This window comes from Pleurodeles waltl, chromosome 9 (genome assembly GCF_031143425.1).
Source record: "Pleurodeles waltl isolate 20211129_DDA chromosome 9, aPleWal1.hap1.20221129, whole genome shotgun sequence".
Lineage (NCBI taxonomy): Eukaryota > Metazoa > Chordata > Amphibia > Caudata > Salamandridae > Pleurodeles > Pleurodeles waltl.
In genome coordinates this window covers 715312323-715327247 of record NC_090448.1, presented here as the reverse complement: position 1 = coordinate 715327247, position 14925 = coordinate 715312323, and the positions used below count along the sequence as shown (strand labels likewise).

The 14925-nt window shown below is 42.0% G+C and overlaps 1 protein-coding gene across 3 annotated transcripts in view; it reads right to left on the bottom strand.

Moving 5' to 3' along the window:
* The window catches only part of CCS (copper chaperone for superoxide dismutase), a 782455-nt gene that overhangs the window by 114719 nt on the left and 652811 nt on the right, over positions 1-14925 (bottom strand). For 2 of the 3 annotated variants that reach the window (XM_069207828.1, XM_069207830.1), the window contains one exon: positions 2535-2638. In XM_069207828.1, the coding sequence (XP_069063929.1) occupies positions 2535-2638 (104 nt within the window). Of the gene's footprint in view, positions 1-2523; positions 2639-14925 lie in introns of all 3 variants that reach the window. The other variant, XM_069207829.1, reaches the window with a different exon arrangement.

Below are 14925 nucleotides of genomic sequence, written 5' to 3'. Positions count from 1 at the left end.
TTATTCTTAACTTCTAGCCTGAAAAAAGTGGCTTTTAACCATCCTTGTCTGTATAACATGGCAGCTCGGGAAAGTTGTTTTAAGTCAGTAATTGACAAGTACATTGCCCAGTATAAGAGTGCAGTTGATGTTTTCTCTCGGTCATGCAGAATAGGCTTCACCTTTTGATTTAGATTTTCAGGCCATAGGTCCACATTGGTCTGTCATACCTGCCTATTGCCGTGGCGATAGCATCTCTGATAGACACAGCCACCATGGAGAAAAAACTTTTCCTTGCCATGTCCATTCTGCGGCCCTGTTGGGCTGGTGGTGCTGTGCACAGTGCAAACACATTCATGGATCGCTGCTGCATCACTTGCATGATTACTGAATTTGATTTAGGATGGCCCAGGAGGCAAAGAGATCAATTCTGAGGAAACTTGTACTTTTTATCTATTCTGGGTACCACTGCTGACAATGTAGCTGGTGCTTACACTGATATATTTTCTCTTGCCAGGTTTGATCCATCAAATGAATCACGTTGATTTTCTAGCTGGTTACTTAAAATGTGTGACAGTCTGTCTCTTTGGCAGTAACATGCAGGTCAGATCTCTTTGCTGCCCTATTCACCTGAGAATGAAATTTACTCAAATTGTATGGCAATAAATCTTTAGGTGGTGATGTTGGTGGGTTTGTGACATGGAGAATATAATCTCCGTAGTATTGCCCCTTGGAAGAGCTGACGGATCATTACACCCTCTTCAACATTGGCATATTTGTAATCATGAGGCACGCCTATGAATTGTTGTACAGGCTGACGTGGAGTTTGAGGTGGATGGTGATCATATTCCTGTATAGATCTTCTTGGTGCAGGAGATCACTGTGTCTGCTGGGTTAGAGCACGTCCGGGAGCTTCTTGCGAACATACAGAAATTGTGTATAATAGGCTGCCATCATGTGTTGTAAGTCTTTTATAAGATCTATCGACACCTTCATCACAAGCTGATGCTCAATTTTGTCATAAGCTGATCCATAAAGATCATAATGGCCATCATACTATTTCCTTTCTTTCCTGTGCTGTGGAAGGAAGTGTGGAAAGAAAGTTTAAGGCTGTAGGTCTGAGGAATACGCCTGTTCTTCTTCTGTGTCCTGACATTTATTATTCATGTGTCCTAGTCTATAAGTCATGTCAAAGGGATCCCTTTTGATTGGATTTGTCTTCTACTTCAGTATCAATGAGCTTAGTTGAAGCTGGAGGAGGAATTTTACTTCGAGATCTATGCTACTATCATAGTGGCATCATGGTTAATGAAGTCTTGTAGAATAAAATCAACAACAGTGTTGTCAACACGGGTGTCATTGACAGTAGTTGTATCACTGACGGGATAGTCGTCAAAGAGTGTGTAATCGACGGGTCAATAATCGGTGTTCGGTTTGTAAACGACTCAGTCGATGGTTTCTTTGTTGATGCTTCCCTCGTCGATGGTGGCATTGGGGAAATCGTTTGTAACCGTGATCTATACTTTTTCACCTTTAGAGGAATAGACGAAGGCTTATCAGCAGTTGTCATGGTCAAGGTTGTAAACGGGCTTACTGCTGACGGTTGGATAGCATTTAAAGTTTTGGCAGTGGATTTGATGGTGCGTGCATGGAAGTTGGAGAATGCCTCTTTCTTCACCCATTCTCTTGAGAAGAAATGTCTGCTGCCTTTTTGAGGGCCCTTTTCCGTCTTTTTTCCCTCAGTTTCACTTAAGGAAGATTCCTTTGGTATAGTTTTGCCCTTTGAGTGTGAGGATTCAGAGGCAGTGGGTGTTCCTTTTTTCTCATTTTCTCTCACTAGATTTGAAATAACTCGTCTCAGATTCATCCCCTGAAGAGGGGTGCTGAGCTGCCTTATTCTTCTAAATCCATCTCAGAAGTCTGCTTTCACGATCACTGTGTGTCTCTGCAGAGAAGATTCTGCAGATCATACAGTCATTGGCTTTGTAATCTGATTAGAGGCACTAAGTGCACATCTTGTAAAGTCATCAGTGCAAACGCTCATTTTCCCACATGAATAACAAGCTCTAAAAAGACTTCTATTGGATTTTCCACTGTTGCCATTTTCTAGAAGCAGTAGGGTTCAAATATACACCAAAAGCCCAAGACAAATGTTTCAAAGTTCACTTATCTGTACTTGAGGCAAGAGTAAAGCTCTGGAACTCCCTTTTATAGGATGTGTGGTTGAAACTGGAGTTGTATAGACCTCTGGGAGGGATGAGGCTGAGAACACTTTCACCTCACTGGCTGGAGTTTGGTTTCTTTAGAATGAGGTGGATGTGCTAACAAATTGTGCCTTGGCTATGGATTTTTCAGTTCATTTTACTGCTATGTTAAAGTGACAAAGGGACCCACATTTTGATGACAGGGAATGATTCACACGTGTGAATCTACCAAGTATCCAATGCTTGAGAAGTGACAGGTCTTCATCAGATAAAATGCGGAGCACTTATACACTACAGGCAGTGATAAGAAACAGTAAATACATACAAAAGGGATGCTTGCCTTAAACTCACCTTTCTCCAGAGTTGCCAGATATTTTTGAGAGTGGGTTTCCCCCTCGGCCAAGGTCATCCTCCCCTTCGTCCACAACTATAGAACGACCAATAATATCCCCAACCTAGAGGAGGTAAATTAAAGCACATTGAAATCAATTCACAATAAAAACATTCGGGAGAAGACAAAATGCACAACAGCACAGGGAACTGTACTGAGGTTAGCAGCTTTGGTGGATCTGTTGCTGAAAATTCTGTAGGTACTGGAGTATCTGGAAGGAAAACAAGGGCAGCGATTTGGCCGTGTAAAACACAATATGAACCACAAAGTACTGTAATGGGGAAAGGGTTTTACTTCTCTATGCACAGTTATCTTCAAAAGAATTGCCAATCCTGTCCAAAGAGTGTCAGCAACTTTCCACAAGTTCCAAAATGAAGACATCTACTATTAATTTACAACCCATGCACCATTACAGATTTACTGCATGTGGTCAAAGACAGTCAAGCAGCTCAAGATGTCATATTCTAGGATTACATCTATGTGCTACAAACTCTGCCACTAAGAAGAGTCACAACTGCAGTGAGGAGACTGGAGGACTTCTCACTACAGCGAGTTTCCCCAGTTTCTGCAAGAAGACTGAAAAGCAGAACACCCACATACACACAGAGGTAACATAAGTTTCTTAAGCAGTGTAGAGCTGAGCTATAGTTTTGTCGTAGCTCAGGCAAAATATGTGAAAGACTATGGTATAAACGGAGACATAGAGAGGCACAAGGGGCCACACAAAGCCACAGAGAAGGTAGCTGGTGAGAGGCTACAACAAAGTACAGGAAAGTGAAGAAAAATCTATAAACTAAGGCAGTGGAAGTATACGCTGGAAGACACAGAGTTTGAGAGAAAGCAAAAACAAATGCCAAATCAGGATATAACATGGGTTTCGAGGAAAGGGCTATAAAGAAGGTATATGAATTGCCACTTCGATTGTCGCTGTGATGTGTAAGTTGTATTTACTGATACATGTGGCTCAACTTCCTCAAAAGCATATCGGAAGATTGAAAAGCACTCAGATGTAAAAGGGCAGCATTCTGAAAAAGAAAGCCTCTCCCACAAAGAGAAGAAATGGAAAATTTAATAAAGCTAAAGGCTTTGGAAAACCAATTAGTATACGGGGGCCAGGAAAGGAAAGGAACCTACAAAAAACCCACCAACAACTTGAACTAGACCATCACATTCTTGACAACGGTCTAGGATGTAAGGGAAATTGCATTTCTGCCACTAGACCAAACTATGCCATGGCAGTCATGCCCCCAAGCACATGCAAATACAATCAAGTCCAGAACGAGACCTGTACCCACTGAGAAAAAGAAAATGGAGACCCAATGAATGAAAACCCCAAAGTAGGTATCAACTAATAAACAAGACCTGTCTTTCTTCACAAACTGAACCTCAAGGTAACGACAATCTACGGAAGGCTCTAATTTGCTACCCTCATAACCACAGCCTGGTTCTATATGGGATACGCTTATCTTCCATATAGGGGAAAATTACTCCAGCATAAACAAATGCTATCACACAATGAGGACTTAAAAAAACAGACCACCAAAGGGCCATGAAGTGTGGCAAAAGGAGAAACAGCCAGTCTTACTAAGCAGCACTAACAAAAACTATTGTTCAAGGACCTAATGAGAGGAAAGACTCCTGCCGCAACCGGTCATTTTTGCCTTTCTCTGAGTGTTGTCGGAACCCCTAAACATATCCAAGACAGAAACACTTTGATGTGGCACCTTTCAAAACCTCTATGGAGAGACCTACTTCACCAAAGCCAGCTCCATTGAAACTTTTTCATCAACAATCCCAAAATCTCTCTTCAAGCCTCTCTTGTTGAGTATGACCAAGATTCCCCGCAGGTGACAACACTGTGAGCCATAGGCCAGGCTGTTATATCAGCATGATAAAGGACAACAATAGGCTTGGAAATACTTTCATGCATAGATTAAATTACTGCTTCTCACTAAAAAGACGTCAGGATTTACGCATCAGAGTTTAGACGAATTAATTGTGTGGAAGGTGGTAATTGTTACCCACCTTCCCACCGACAAGCACAGGTGTTCAGATATTCTGTGTGTAGGAAAACAGGACTCAGACCCAGGCAACAAAATCGGTGCTACAGACTGGGTCTAGACATTCGCCATCACAGAATACCATGAAAGAGGGCCCTGTTCTGCCAAGATTCCCCCCCAGGAAACATAAAAAATATACTTCGCCAATTGAAAAAATGTAATTGTCCCCCAGGCTGCGTGAGGGATTTCTCAGACGAGGAAAAATGGCCTACATGTAGTCCCAATTATAAATGGACGCAATGGGAATTGAAGTAAAAAAAGAAAACACATCAGTTTCATTAAGTGCCTCTCTTCCATTCAAGTGGGACTCGGGATCCTGCTGGTGCATAAAAAATTAACTGAGACCAAATAAGGTACCTTCAGTGATGGTCAGACGCTGAATAAAATTGTAAATTCATTATCTTGAGACAGTCGAGCGAACAAGTCAATGACTTATTTGACGAGGAAACAGAATAATTTTACCCAAACAGATTGCACAAAGAAGCCAGGACCCCTCTGGAATCTGAATCTAGGAGTTAGTGTCTAGTGAAAATGTGGGCTAATTTCTAGATGGCTGGTTTGCAGAGTGGCATTTTTTAGTGAAGTCTTAGTGGTTGTGTTCATCATCATAGCCTTAATATGGTCTCTTACTAACGGATTTTTTTTGTTGGTTGTTTAGAATGATTCAAGAAAATATCTATCTCAATATGGATGTTTGGGGGACAGTAGGTCATAATGTCTTTCTATGCCTCCAGGTAATGTCATATACCCATGCTACCGAGCTTCCATGTGTGGCATATGCATAGGCTCAGGTTGAGCCTTCAGCAACATGGTCTTTGGCATGATGCCTCTGTTTGATCAGTAAGACACAGTTAATATGTTCTCTGCCCGGACCTGCGAGCGTGATATACGTCAAAAAACGGTAGAACACCTTCAGGGATTTGTATACTGCCATTAGTTTTATATGTCTAATGTGATATGTTTTTCTTAGTAATTAGGGGCCTTATTACTACTTTGTTGGAGGGGTTTCCTCCATCACAAATGTGACGGATATTCTGTTCGACGTTTTATGATCTCCATAGAATATAATGGGATCATAATATGGCAGACGTTATATCCGTCACATTTGGGATGGTGGAAACCCCTCCGTCAAGATCGTAATAAGGCCCTAGGTGTTTTGGCTCTGAAGAAGGCCTACGTACACACCGGAGTCTGTCAGTGACACTTCGGTCACAGTTGTTCGGTGAATGTAAACATTTGGATGGCTAATGAACTGGTTGGAAGAACTGCAGCTGAACCCTTTGCTTCACTGATTCTTTGGGCTTTACTATAAAGGGTTCATGCACAGCCTTGCATTTTTAACTATGAGGATGCACAACAATCAGAGTAGCTGTAAAGGGTGACCTTCAACATCATTAGTATTTACTTAGGAAAATTTATGAGTAGGCCCATTATATGAAGAAAAGAGGTCATTGTAAGAGGCTACTGTAAAAAAATATCTTATTGTGCTATTTGACCTGATCAGCCAAACATCTAGGTACAGCTAAAGGGAATTATTCCTCTACATGGCTGCCTTCTTCACAGCTAGGCCTTTGCAAAATGCTTGCAGTGCTGATATGAGTTTGGCAGATGGGGTTACTCTGTCACAAACGAGACGGATATACCGCCCACCGTATTAATACTTTGTTATAGCCTATAGAGATCGTAATACGTTGGACAGGATATCCTTCACGTTTGTCATGGAGTAACCTGTTTGCCAAACTAAATCAGGCCCAAAATGATTGGTAGGACTTTGTATTTTTAATGAACCTTTCCCACCATGAAGAAAAGAAACTTTTGATGTTTTCCTGTTAATGAATCTTAAATATAAAGGTTCTCTAAAATGATGGCAAACAAAACAAACTGTTTTGAAATTAGGGATATATATGAAATAAAACATACTGGCTAACTTTCAATGGGAATGAATATGCACTGAGGATAAGGTAGTGGCATTGTCTTGAACTTGAGTGCAGGGTCATTTTGCACAACATTCAGCACCCTTCTGTTTTTTGGAAATTTCCATCCACTATGCCACCAAAGGGTATAACGAAGATGGGAAATGAAAGGGCCACCACATTGTGTTGACAAGTTGTGTTTTTGGAGCAAAGGACATCTGTCAACCTTTGTGTCTCAGTTGTCCTATATCATATGGCTGCTTCTGGCGAATTGTATGCTGCTGGTAATGCTGTCAATCGCATACCTGAGACTTTTAAAGTTGATGTCTTATCAGTTTATAAAGTCCTAGCCTTAACCATCATCATATTATCGTTAGCATGAGCACCAAAGAGTTTGTTGTGCTCTTCAGTCATTCCAAAGATATGTTTGCCATTCTTTTAGCCTATTGTCAATGGCACTGTACGTGTTCCCAATTGGAGATCCTCATTATGAGTTTGCTAGATTTTGGTGTGGTGATATTTGTTGGCGTGATCCTCCAACTGCGGATGGTATCACTTCACCAAATCTGCAATTACAAGGTATTTCCCTATAATGGGGAATAACCACGCAGACAAAAGAAAAAAGGGATTATTGCCCACGGGTGGTTTCCCCTGATTTTAGGGGCAAATATGCTGATTTTGTTTTATCTGCTCACTGTAGGCAGGAGTCCACAGGATGGTTTGTGGGCATTGTGAGTTTCAAGGACTGGGGAGCATTGTCTGCTCTCCCTAATGTCATGATCTATGCAGGGGCATGGGGAGAGACGTTCACAGCACCCCAGACTCTGGCCCTGAGTTGTTCCTACTTGGTGGTTTGGTAAGGGTGAGGTGATGGGAGTAGGGTGGAGGAAGGCCTGTCTGGGGGGAAGAATTGTATACTCACCCTGTGGTGATGCAGGATTAAGGCAGGTCCGGGCTGCATTTCTGTCTTCAGCCTCTGCCCATGCAGCAGCTTCACTGGGCACACATGTTCAGTTTCAGTTTCTAATTGCCAAGCTGACATTTTTTCACCTTCCGGTGTTTAAAGTGTCACTTGCATCTGTTAAATATAAAAACGCCAAGTGTGGAGTTGCATGCTTCATTTAAACACAGACTTGCCAACTCACAGGGTACCTTTGTATCACAAGATATTACTGGCTCCCTTTACATGTTCAGATTGAAGGCCCGCACCCGCTAGAGGGTCTGGAGCTGAAACCCCCACTAAGGCCCGGGAGAAGGTGCACCAAAATGAGAAAGGGCTTGTAAAAAGGGGCCAACAGGAAGTGGCTACCCCCATGCTTTGCCTGCCCCCCATTGCGGGGAGGAAGGCAAGGGGGGGCCAGGAGTGCCAAACGGACAGGAAAGGGCATAAACACAGAAGGCCAACAGTAGGCCTTGTTTGGGTTTGAATTTACCCCTTCACACCCTGAGGGGTCGTGGGGGGCATAAAAAGGTCTGCCACGGCAGGGACCCCTTCTTTCAATGGGGCGGGTCGCATGCGATTCACAAGAAACCCACACCAAAAAGGAGACCCAGGAAGTTGCAGGATGGGGGAGACGGAGGCAAAAGGAGCATAAGGAGGATGAGGAGGACACCCTACAGCACCAGACATGGCGGGGTGGCAGGACTATCTTGCATGGGATGCCTTACGGCAGAGTAGGACCATCAGTGGAGGGGGTACATGAAACACAATGCTCGCAGCCCAGGTCCGCCAGAGGGCAGGAAGCACTGAATGATCAAAGGTAGCGAGTTAAGCCAAAAAAGGTTAAAAGGAGTACCCCCCACAAAGGAAAGGACAAATGCCAGTGACAAGACTCAATGTACTCAAAACCAAACAGTTTGACTGACTGATGGCTAGGTGATTTATGGTCATACTACATTTATAAATGCCAGAATGATTGATGTTAGGCCTGTCAAGAATGATTTCCCACTATGGCTCATAAATGTCAAAGTGATTTAGGATAGGTCCAAATGATTTATGGCCTTACTAAAGAATAACAGGGGACCTCTTGCTAAAAATCAGTGTTAATAAACTGCGGCCACCGTTTTCCAAACCACATTAAGATTATGTGTATCATTGTTCAGGAGTAGGCCGCATGCAGAGGTTTACCTAGTAAACAGCAGATACCACATAGTGAAAGGGAAGGCAAGCTGAAAATCCTTGCACTGAGGCTTCCAGTTTGTCTTTAGAAGCTATGAACAGCTGGTGTTCATTACAGGTTTTGAAAACATCATATGGCATTCGCTGCAGCTTCAACAAGCTTTTTACTTTTTTTGTAGTTGGGGGGGGGGGGGGTTGAGAAGGCTACATAAAGCCCCACCCTCACCATGACCCTGCCTCTTCTTCTCACACAGTGAAAATGTATTCAAAGTTGACAGGTTTGTAATCAAGTTTCTGTGAAACACAAGTTATCTAATTAGGGCTCTAGACTGAGATGCTCAGTTTCAGCCCAAGGGTTAAGCATGGCGCACACGAGAAACTCCCAACCAAACATACCAATATTTAAAAAAACAGCAAGATGGGAGATTCTGCATTCAAGAAAATCGGTGAAATAATGGACATTTATTTTCCCCACTGACTTCTACTGGGACAGAGACAATTTTAGGCTGGAGACAGTTAAGTAAACCCATTTTTGGCCCCAAAATGTGAAGTCTCCCGCTGAAACCTGCATGCCACAAAATAAGAACACCCCAGCTTTGGCAGTTTGGGAATCGCGCATTCAGGCAAAATTGACAGGGATGTGAGATGCCTGTAATTTCAAGTCCGGGTGCTCTAAAAAACAAAACGGTCTCTGTAAAGTTTTTTCCTCGATTTTATTTTGTTTTAAAGCAAGCTGGACCTGTCTTTGCATTCAGCATGTTAGAAGATGCACCGGCATAATTCAAGGCATCATCATAGAAGCCAGTGTCTATCGTAGCTTCCGAACCAAAGAGGAACAATTCGGGTACGTTAGGAGGTGGCGGAGAGATAGCCCACTCCTCCTCCTCCTTGTTATTGGACTTGATTCCTTTTGGCAGTCGGGGGAGCGGCAGCGCCACGTCGGTCTGTCTCTAGTTTCTTGGGAAGTTTCTGAAGACAAGCACAAGCTTTTCACCTGTCGCATTACGCTCTTGCTGCACATGCGGGGTAGCCCCTGCAAAATGTGCTGCAGTTATTTATGCCAGGGCCCATTTCAGTAACTCCAGCTAAATAACACCAACCTTTAGGGCAAGGATGAGCACAAGAAGGGTGTGCCAGCACACTGTTTTTCTTTTTTAGTCTCTTCAGCAGGGGCGGTTCCTCTATTAGGGTGTTGCCCTACTATATTTGTGACCCCCGCCTGTATTGAACTTAAATAAATGTTTAGATATAAATAAATAATAAAGTGTTTTATTCTGGTTGCGGCATACGGCTTTTTTCACCCGTGGGACAATCACACATACAGTTCCTGATTTAGGCAATGCATGCAGGTCTTTGGGGGTGGGACTTAAAAATAACTGGCAACAGCATACACTCCTCTGTCATGTTTAGACTCACCTGGTTTCACACTGTTGAAAGTGCGCAGGTCTGGTTGGGTGGCTGCCTTTCTGTGGCCATCCCCACATGAACACTAAACCTCTCTCAACCTGCACTACTGGTGAGCGGGAGGGGAAAATCACAGCCACAGCCCCCGGTCTCCTAATGAGCGGTGAGCTGGCCTGCCCGAGCCAATCCAGGTGCTGCTCTCATGCTGTGTTGGTAACTTAGCAGCAAGAGAGCAAGAACTGGATTGGCTAAAGAGACGCAGTTAAGCCTCTGGTGCAGTGACCCTGCACGTGATATGAGGCAGCCTGAGGGTGGGAGGCTCATGCTGGACAGGTCCAGATATGACCAATCACTGCTTGGCTTTATTATGAGGTCATGCCATAATTTGCCATTTGACTTCTGTGCTCGCCTGATTTTCCTTCTTCGTGCGCATTGCCATCAGGCAGTAGTGGCATTGCACACAAGGCAGGGGCGTTGTGGCAATAAGGTATTCTTTATTGTTCAGTTCTGAATGACCTCACCTCGTGGCCTCAGCACCAGGCCCCGCTGAAACAAACTAAAGGCTGCGGATTCGGAGTCTACAGACTGTGTTCAGTTGAGTGTTTTTCAGTATGTTTGTTGTGGGTTTAGTGTTTACCAGTTGTATGCTCAATGTTGTGGCCAGTGTGGAACTATGTGGCTAAGGATTATACTGCCCTTCTAGAATTGTGAAGCCCTGTGCGTTTTGCCTCCGTATGCAGCATCGCAATTCGCCTGATAAAAGCGAGCAATAGTCGACGGGTAAATGAATGCTGCAGCATGATCAACAATAGTAAACACTCCTCGCTGAGCTCACAAACAAAACACCATCCATCAGGTCCCAATGTACATAAAGCGTGCACTACTCATCGAGCGCAGGGGTCCGGCGAGGTTGGCCACGATTGCTCCCTGTGCAGCACAGTGTGCATCTGACTGCATCCATAAAGCCCAGTCGTCGCTTTGGATGCGAGCGGACTCCGCTCTCTGAAAGGTCAGGACGGAAAGAAGAGCGTTCATACATCAATCCATCAGTAAAGGCCAAAACTGTGCTCAAATCAAGGTTTATATAAAAATGAAGTGAGCTGCGCACATTAAGGTAATGGGATTACCCCCAGCTAACTGCCTAACGCAATTAACAGGCCTGCTGTTGCCTACATGCGACTAGTGTAGGCTGGCCTGGCATGAAAAGTGTCTGTTTTTGCTAGGTACCTGTAGGTGCAATGCAGTGCTGCTTCTAGAGTACTGAAAAATCAGCTGTGACTCAAACTAAAGATTTTAGTACTTATGGACTCTCTATTAGTATATGAAGTAACTACTTACAATGTCTGTGTCTGCGCGCTTTGAAGGCCACAGTGGTGACTGTGTGGTGTTAGCGTGTCAGACCTTATTAAGTAAACTTACAAAGGAGACATGAATAGGCCGATGGACCTTTTTACTGCGCTTCAAGTTTTTCCCACCATGAACCCCGTAATAATACAAGTCTATAGCAATATCAATCAATGACATCAATAATCAATAGGAGTCAGTAATTTGCAAGAACCATGACCTTGCAGTCATGAATAACCATACCTTTATGTAAAAGTTAGAATGTTTATTTCCCTATATTAACAATGCTAATGTCACCTAACTTAGTTTCAAAATCAAATGATAAACATACAAGAATAATACAGGCTGACCAAAACGGCAAAAGAAGCGCAATCTAATCAAAGCTTGAGCAACTAAGCATTCTAAGGTTACAGTACAAATAAATAATACGAATAACTGTGCAAACGAAATAGCGTACATTTAGATTCAGCAAAGCAAAGACATCAACTGATATATCATATAGCAAACTTAATCAGTGAGAACCCTAACACACACCAGATTAGAATAGCATGTTTGGGCTTCATGCAAAACAATTTAGTCAACACAAATTTGGAAAAACATCTATCACAATAGCGGTTGGTACCTAGAAACAAAAGCAAATAGACATAGCAATCAGTAACATTGTCAGAATAACAGTCCTCAATATATGGTTTAGCAAGCTGTGACAGTCTTCGTCAACAGGACATCAGTTCGGTCAGCAAGACATCAGGATTCAGCATTTGAGTTCAGAAAAAGCAAAGCCTTTTTAAGCAATAAAGTTAAGCATGTCTCTTCTCAGGACAGTCAAGAAATGATTAGCTAAACACTCAGAAGAAGGGGGGAGAATGGCTTCTCTCTTCTCTGTGTAGTCCGGCTAAGTTAGACTTCCTAAAACTACTTCCCACATCCTCATTGGTCAGGGAATCGCATGCTTACATTTAGTACAATGAAACTAAAACCCCAAATCTACTAACTCTACTACTACATGGTTCACATGTCGATGACTGGCTCCTCTTCTCCCGCCCTCATCATTTGGCTTGTCCGTTATCAATATTGTTGCAGCTTATACCCCAGTCAGTACATCCATTGTGTTCTCCTGGGAAGGTCAGTCTTACACACATTACAATATACATTGTTTCACTAGCAAGTACAACATCTTCTAGCAATCAGTTTTTCATGAAAACTAACTTCAGCTACAAGCACTTGGTCAGCATGGCGGAAAATCACAATTTAATTCTCTAAGCATCCATTAAAAAAAAAAAGCCTATGAAATGCAGCTTGACATGAGGCTGTGCAACTAGGCCCAGACCTCGCTAAGTTAAGGCCTACAATTAATAAAGCTAATATACAACGCATATCCCTTAACATGACATATTACTACATTAATCAAACAAAAACTCAACATTTCATATTAATAAGCCATTAATAAGTACACTTCGTAAACATTGGCGGCCACTCACGTGGGCACATCATCAAATGAGTGCATTATTTTTCTCTAAGTTAATACATGTTCTATGCAAATTCAACACTCATAATACATGAATATTCATTAATAAACCCAGTGTTGCTTCAGCTAAAATTCTGTCATCTCTATCCCCTTGTATTTTCATTCCCTTTTCAAATTTCTCCTAAACAATTTTTTCCTCTCATTTCTTCCCTCTGATCATTTTTGATTTTCTTCAATTTAATCATCCTGCACAATTTACATTTTCCCAATGCTCCAATTATGACAATCACAATAATCAATACGCCTTGTATAATTTTTAATATTATCCCTTTCCCAATGTTGCTGAGCCAATTTCCCACTGAAGGAAAGCCTTTGCCAACTTTCTCCCAAACACCTGGTTCTTTCAACTCTTTCGGATCAGCACACTCTCATTAATCAGATTAGTAAGTAAGCTTATAATTTATTTGCTATTATCAGGAATATACGAACAGCAATGCCTCAAATTAAGCATTTTGCAAACTCTGCCATCTTTAGCTAAAAGAGTGTCTAACACAAGGCGGTTCTGAAGAGTCATATCTCACTGCAGCCATTTCTGTATCCATTAGGATCATGGCTCCTGAAAAAATTGTCAGCATGTTATCCAAAATAGTAGACAACTTTCAAATCTTTATAGAATTCAGAACAACTCCTAATGAGGGAATCACTGCTCCAAATATATCTCCCACTATACCAGAAAGAGACTCTCTCCTTTCCTGACTGTGATGTAATTCAGTCAATTTCTGTAATCTTTTCAAGTCCTCAAATTGGAAAATTATTGGGAAAACTATCCCCAGGTAATATGTGCCATACCATCCTATTGGAAGACGGTAATAAGCATTAGATCCACAAATATAATGTTTGCCAGGAATCGCTGGATTCTGTCCATTCAACATAAATGTCCATTTACTCTGAACCCCAAAAAACATGTCTACATTCACTCATTCCCACAAACAAAGAGTCATTACTAGATCTAGGTCTATATACACACAAAGCTTTCCAACGTGTTGCACATCTAGAGCTAATTTCCCTTGTGTTTTTATTTCACTAAAAGCATAATCATTTCTAAAAGTCCTTTTCTCTAAGCCCTTTTCTAATTTCTCCTTTAATGTCTTTCTCCTGTCATCTGTATGATTTAAGAAGCTCTTTTCTAAAGGTGTAAGCAAGCATGTCAGATTATTCTTGTGCGCGTAGGCTGTCCCAAAAGTTAATGTAGGCTTGAAGAAACCCCTTACTAATACTATGTCAATGTCCTTAGCTACTCTACTCAAAGACCTAATTATGTGGACAAACGAAAACATGACAACGTGGTTGGAATAGAAATATTGAATGTACGCTTGGTTATAGAATCATGTTAGGAAGAGACTACAACCTATCCCATAAGTAAGAGGCAAACTATGATAGGTAACTCCTCCTTTGACTGATGAAGGAACCTGCAGGCACACAAAAAAATTCCTTGCATCCGTCGTCTCAATATACTCACTTAATAAGCAATAGAAGACATTAGAATAAATTTCTCCTTGTGCAGTGTCTGAGGGCAGATACTTCTCATCTAGCCTAAACTTCTCTATCGCGGTTAATGCAGTAGTTGTCTCTAAAGCTGAAGTATGGTTGGCTTTACTCTTGTCATAACAGTCATACCCACGATCAATATCATACACAATATCACACACACAATTGGCAAACCAATACTCATGTATTTACAGCACCTGTTTTTCCTACCCTGCTGGCTAATGTTACCCATGATCTGTAAAAAATCAGAAAGTAGAAGAGAAAATTTTGAAAGTATGCAGCAAAAATCAAGAACAAAAATCTTCTTTTAGCAGCTATTTACAGCTCTCAGTCTCACTTCCAGGATCCTTTTTTTTTCAAAATCGGCGAGTTTGTCAAAATCGGTTGAGCAGCTTGTCAAATCAGGTTATCAAAAGTCTTTTTCAGTTACTTTCAACAGTTTCTTTTTCTTTATACTTTTCTCAAATTGTCTCAACAGTTCAGTTCGTTAGCTTCTCT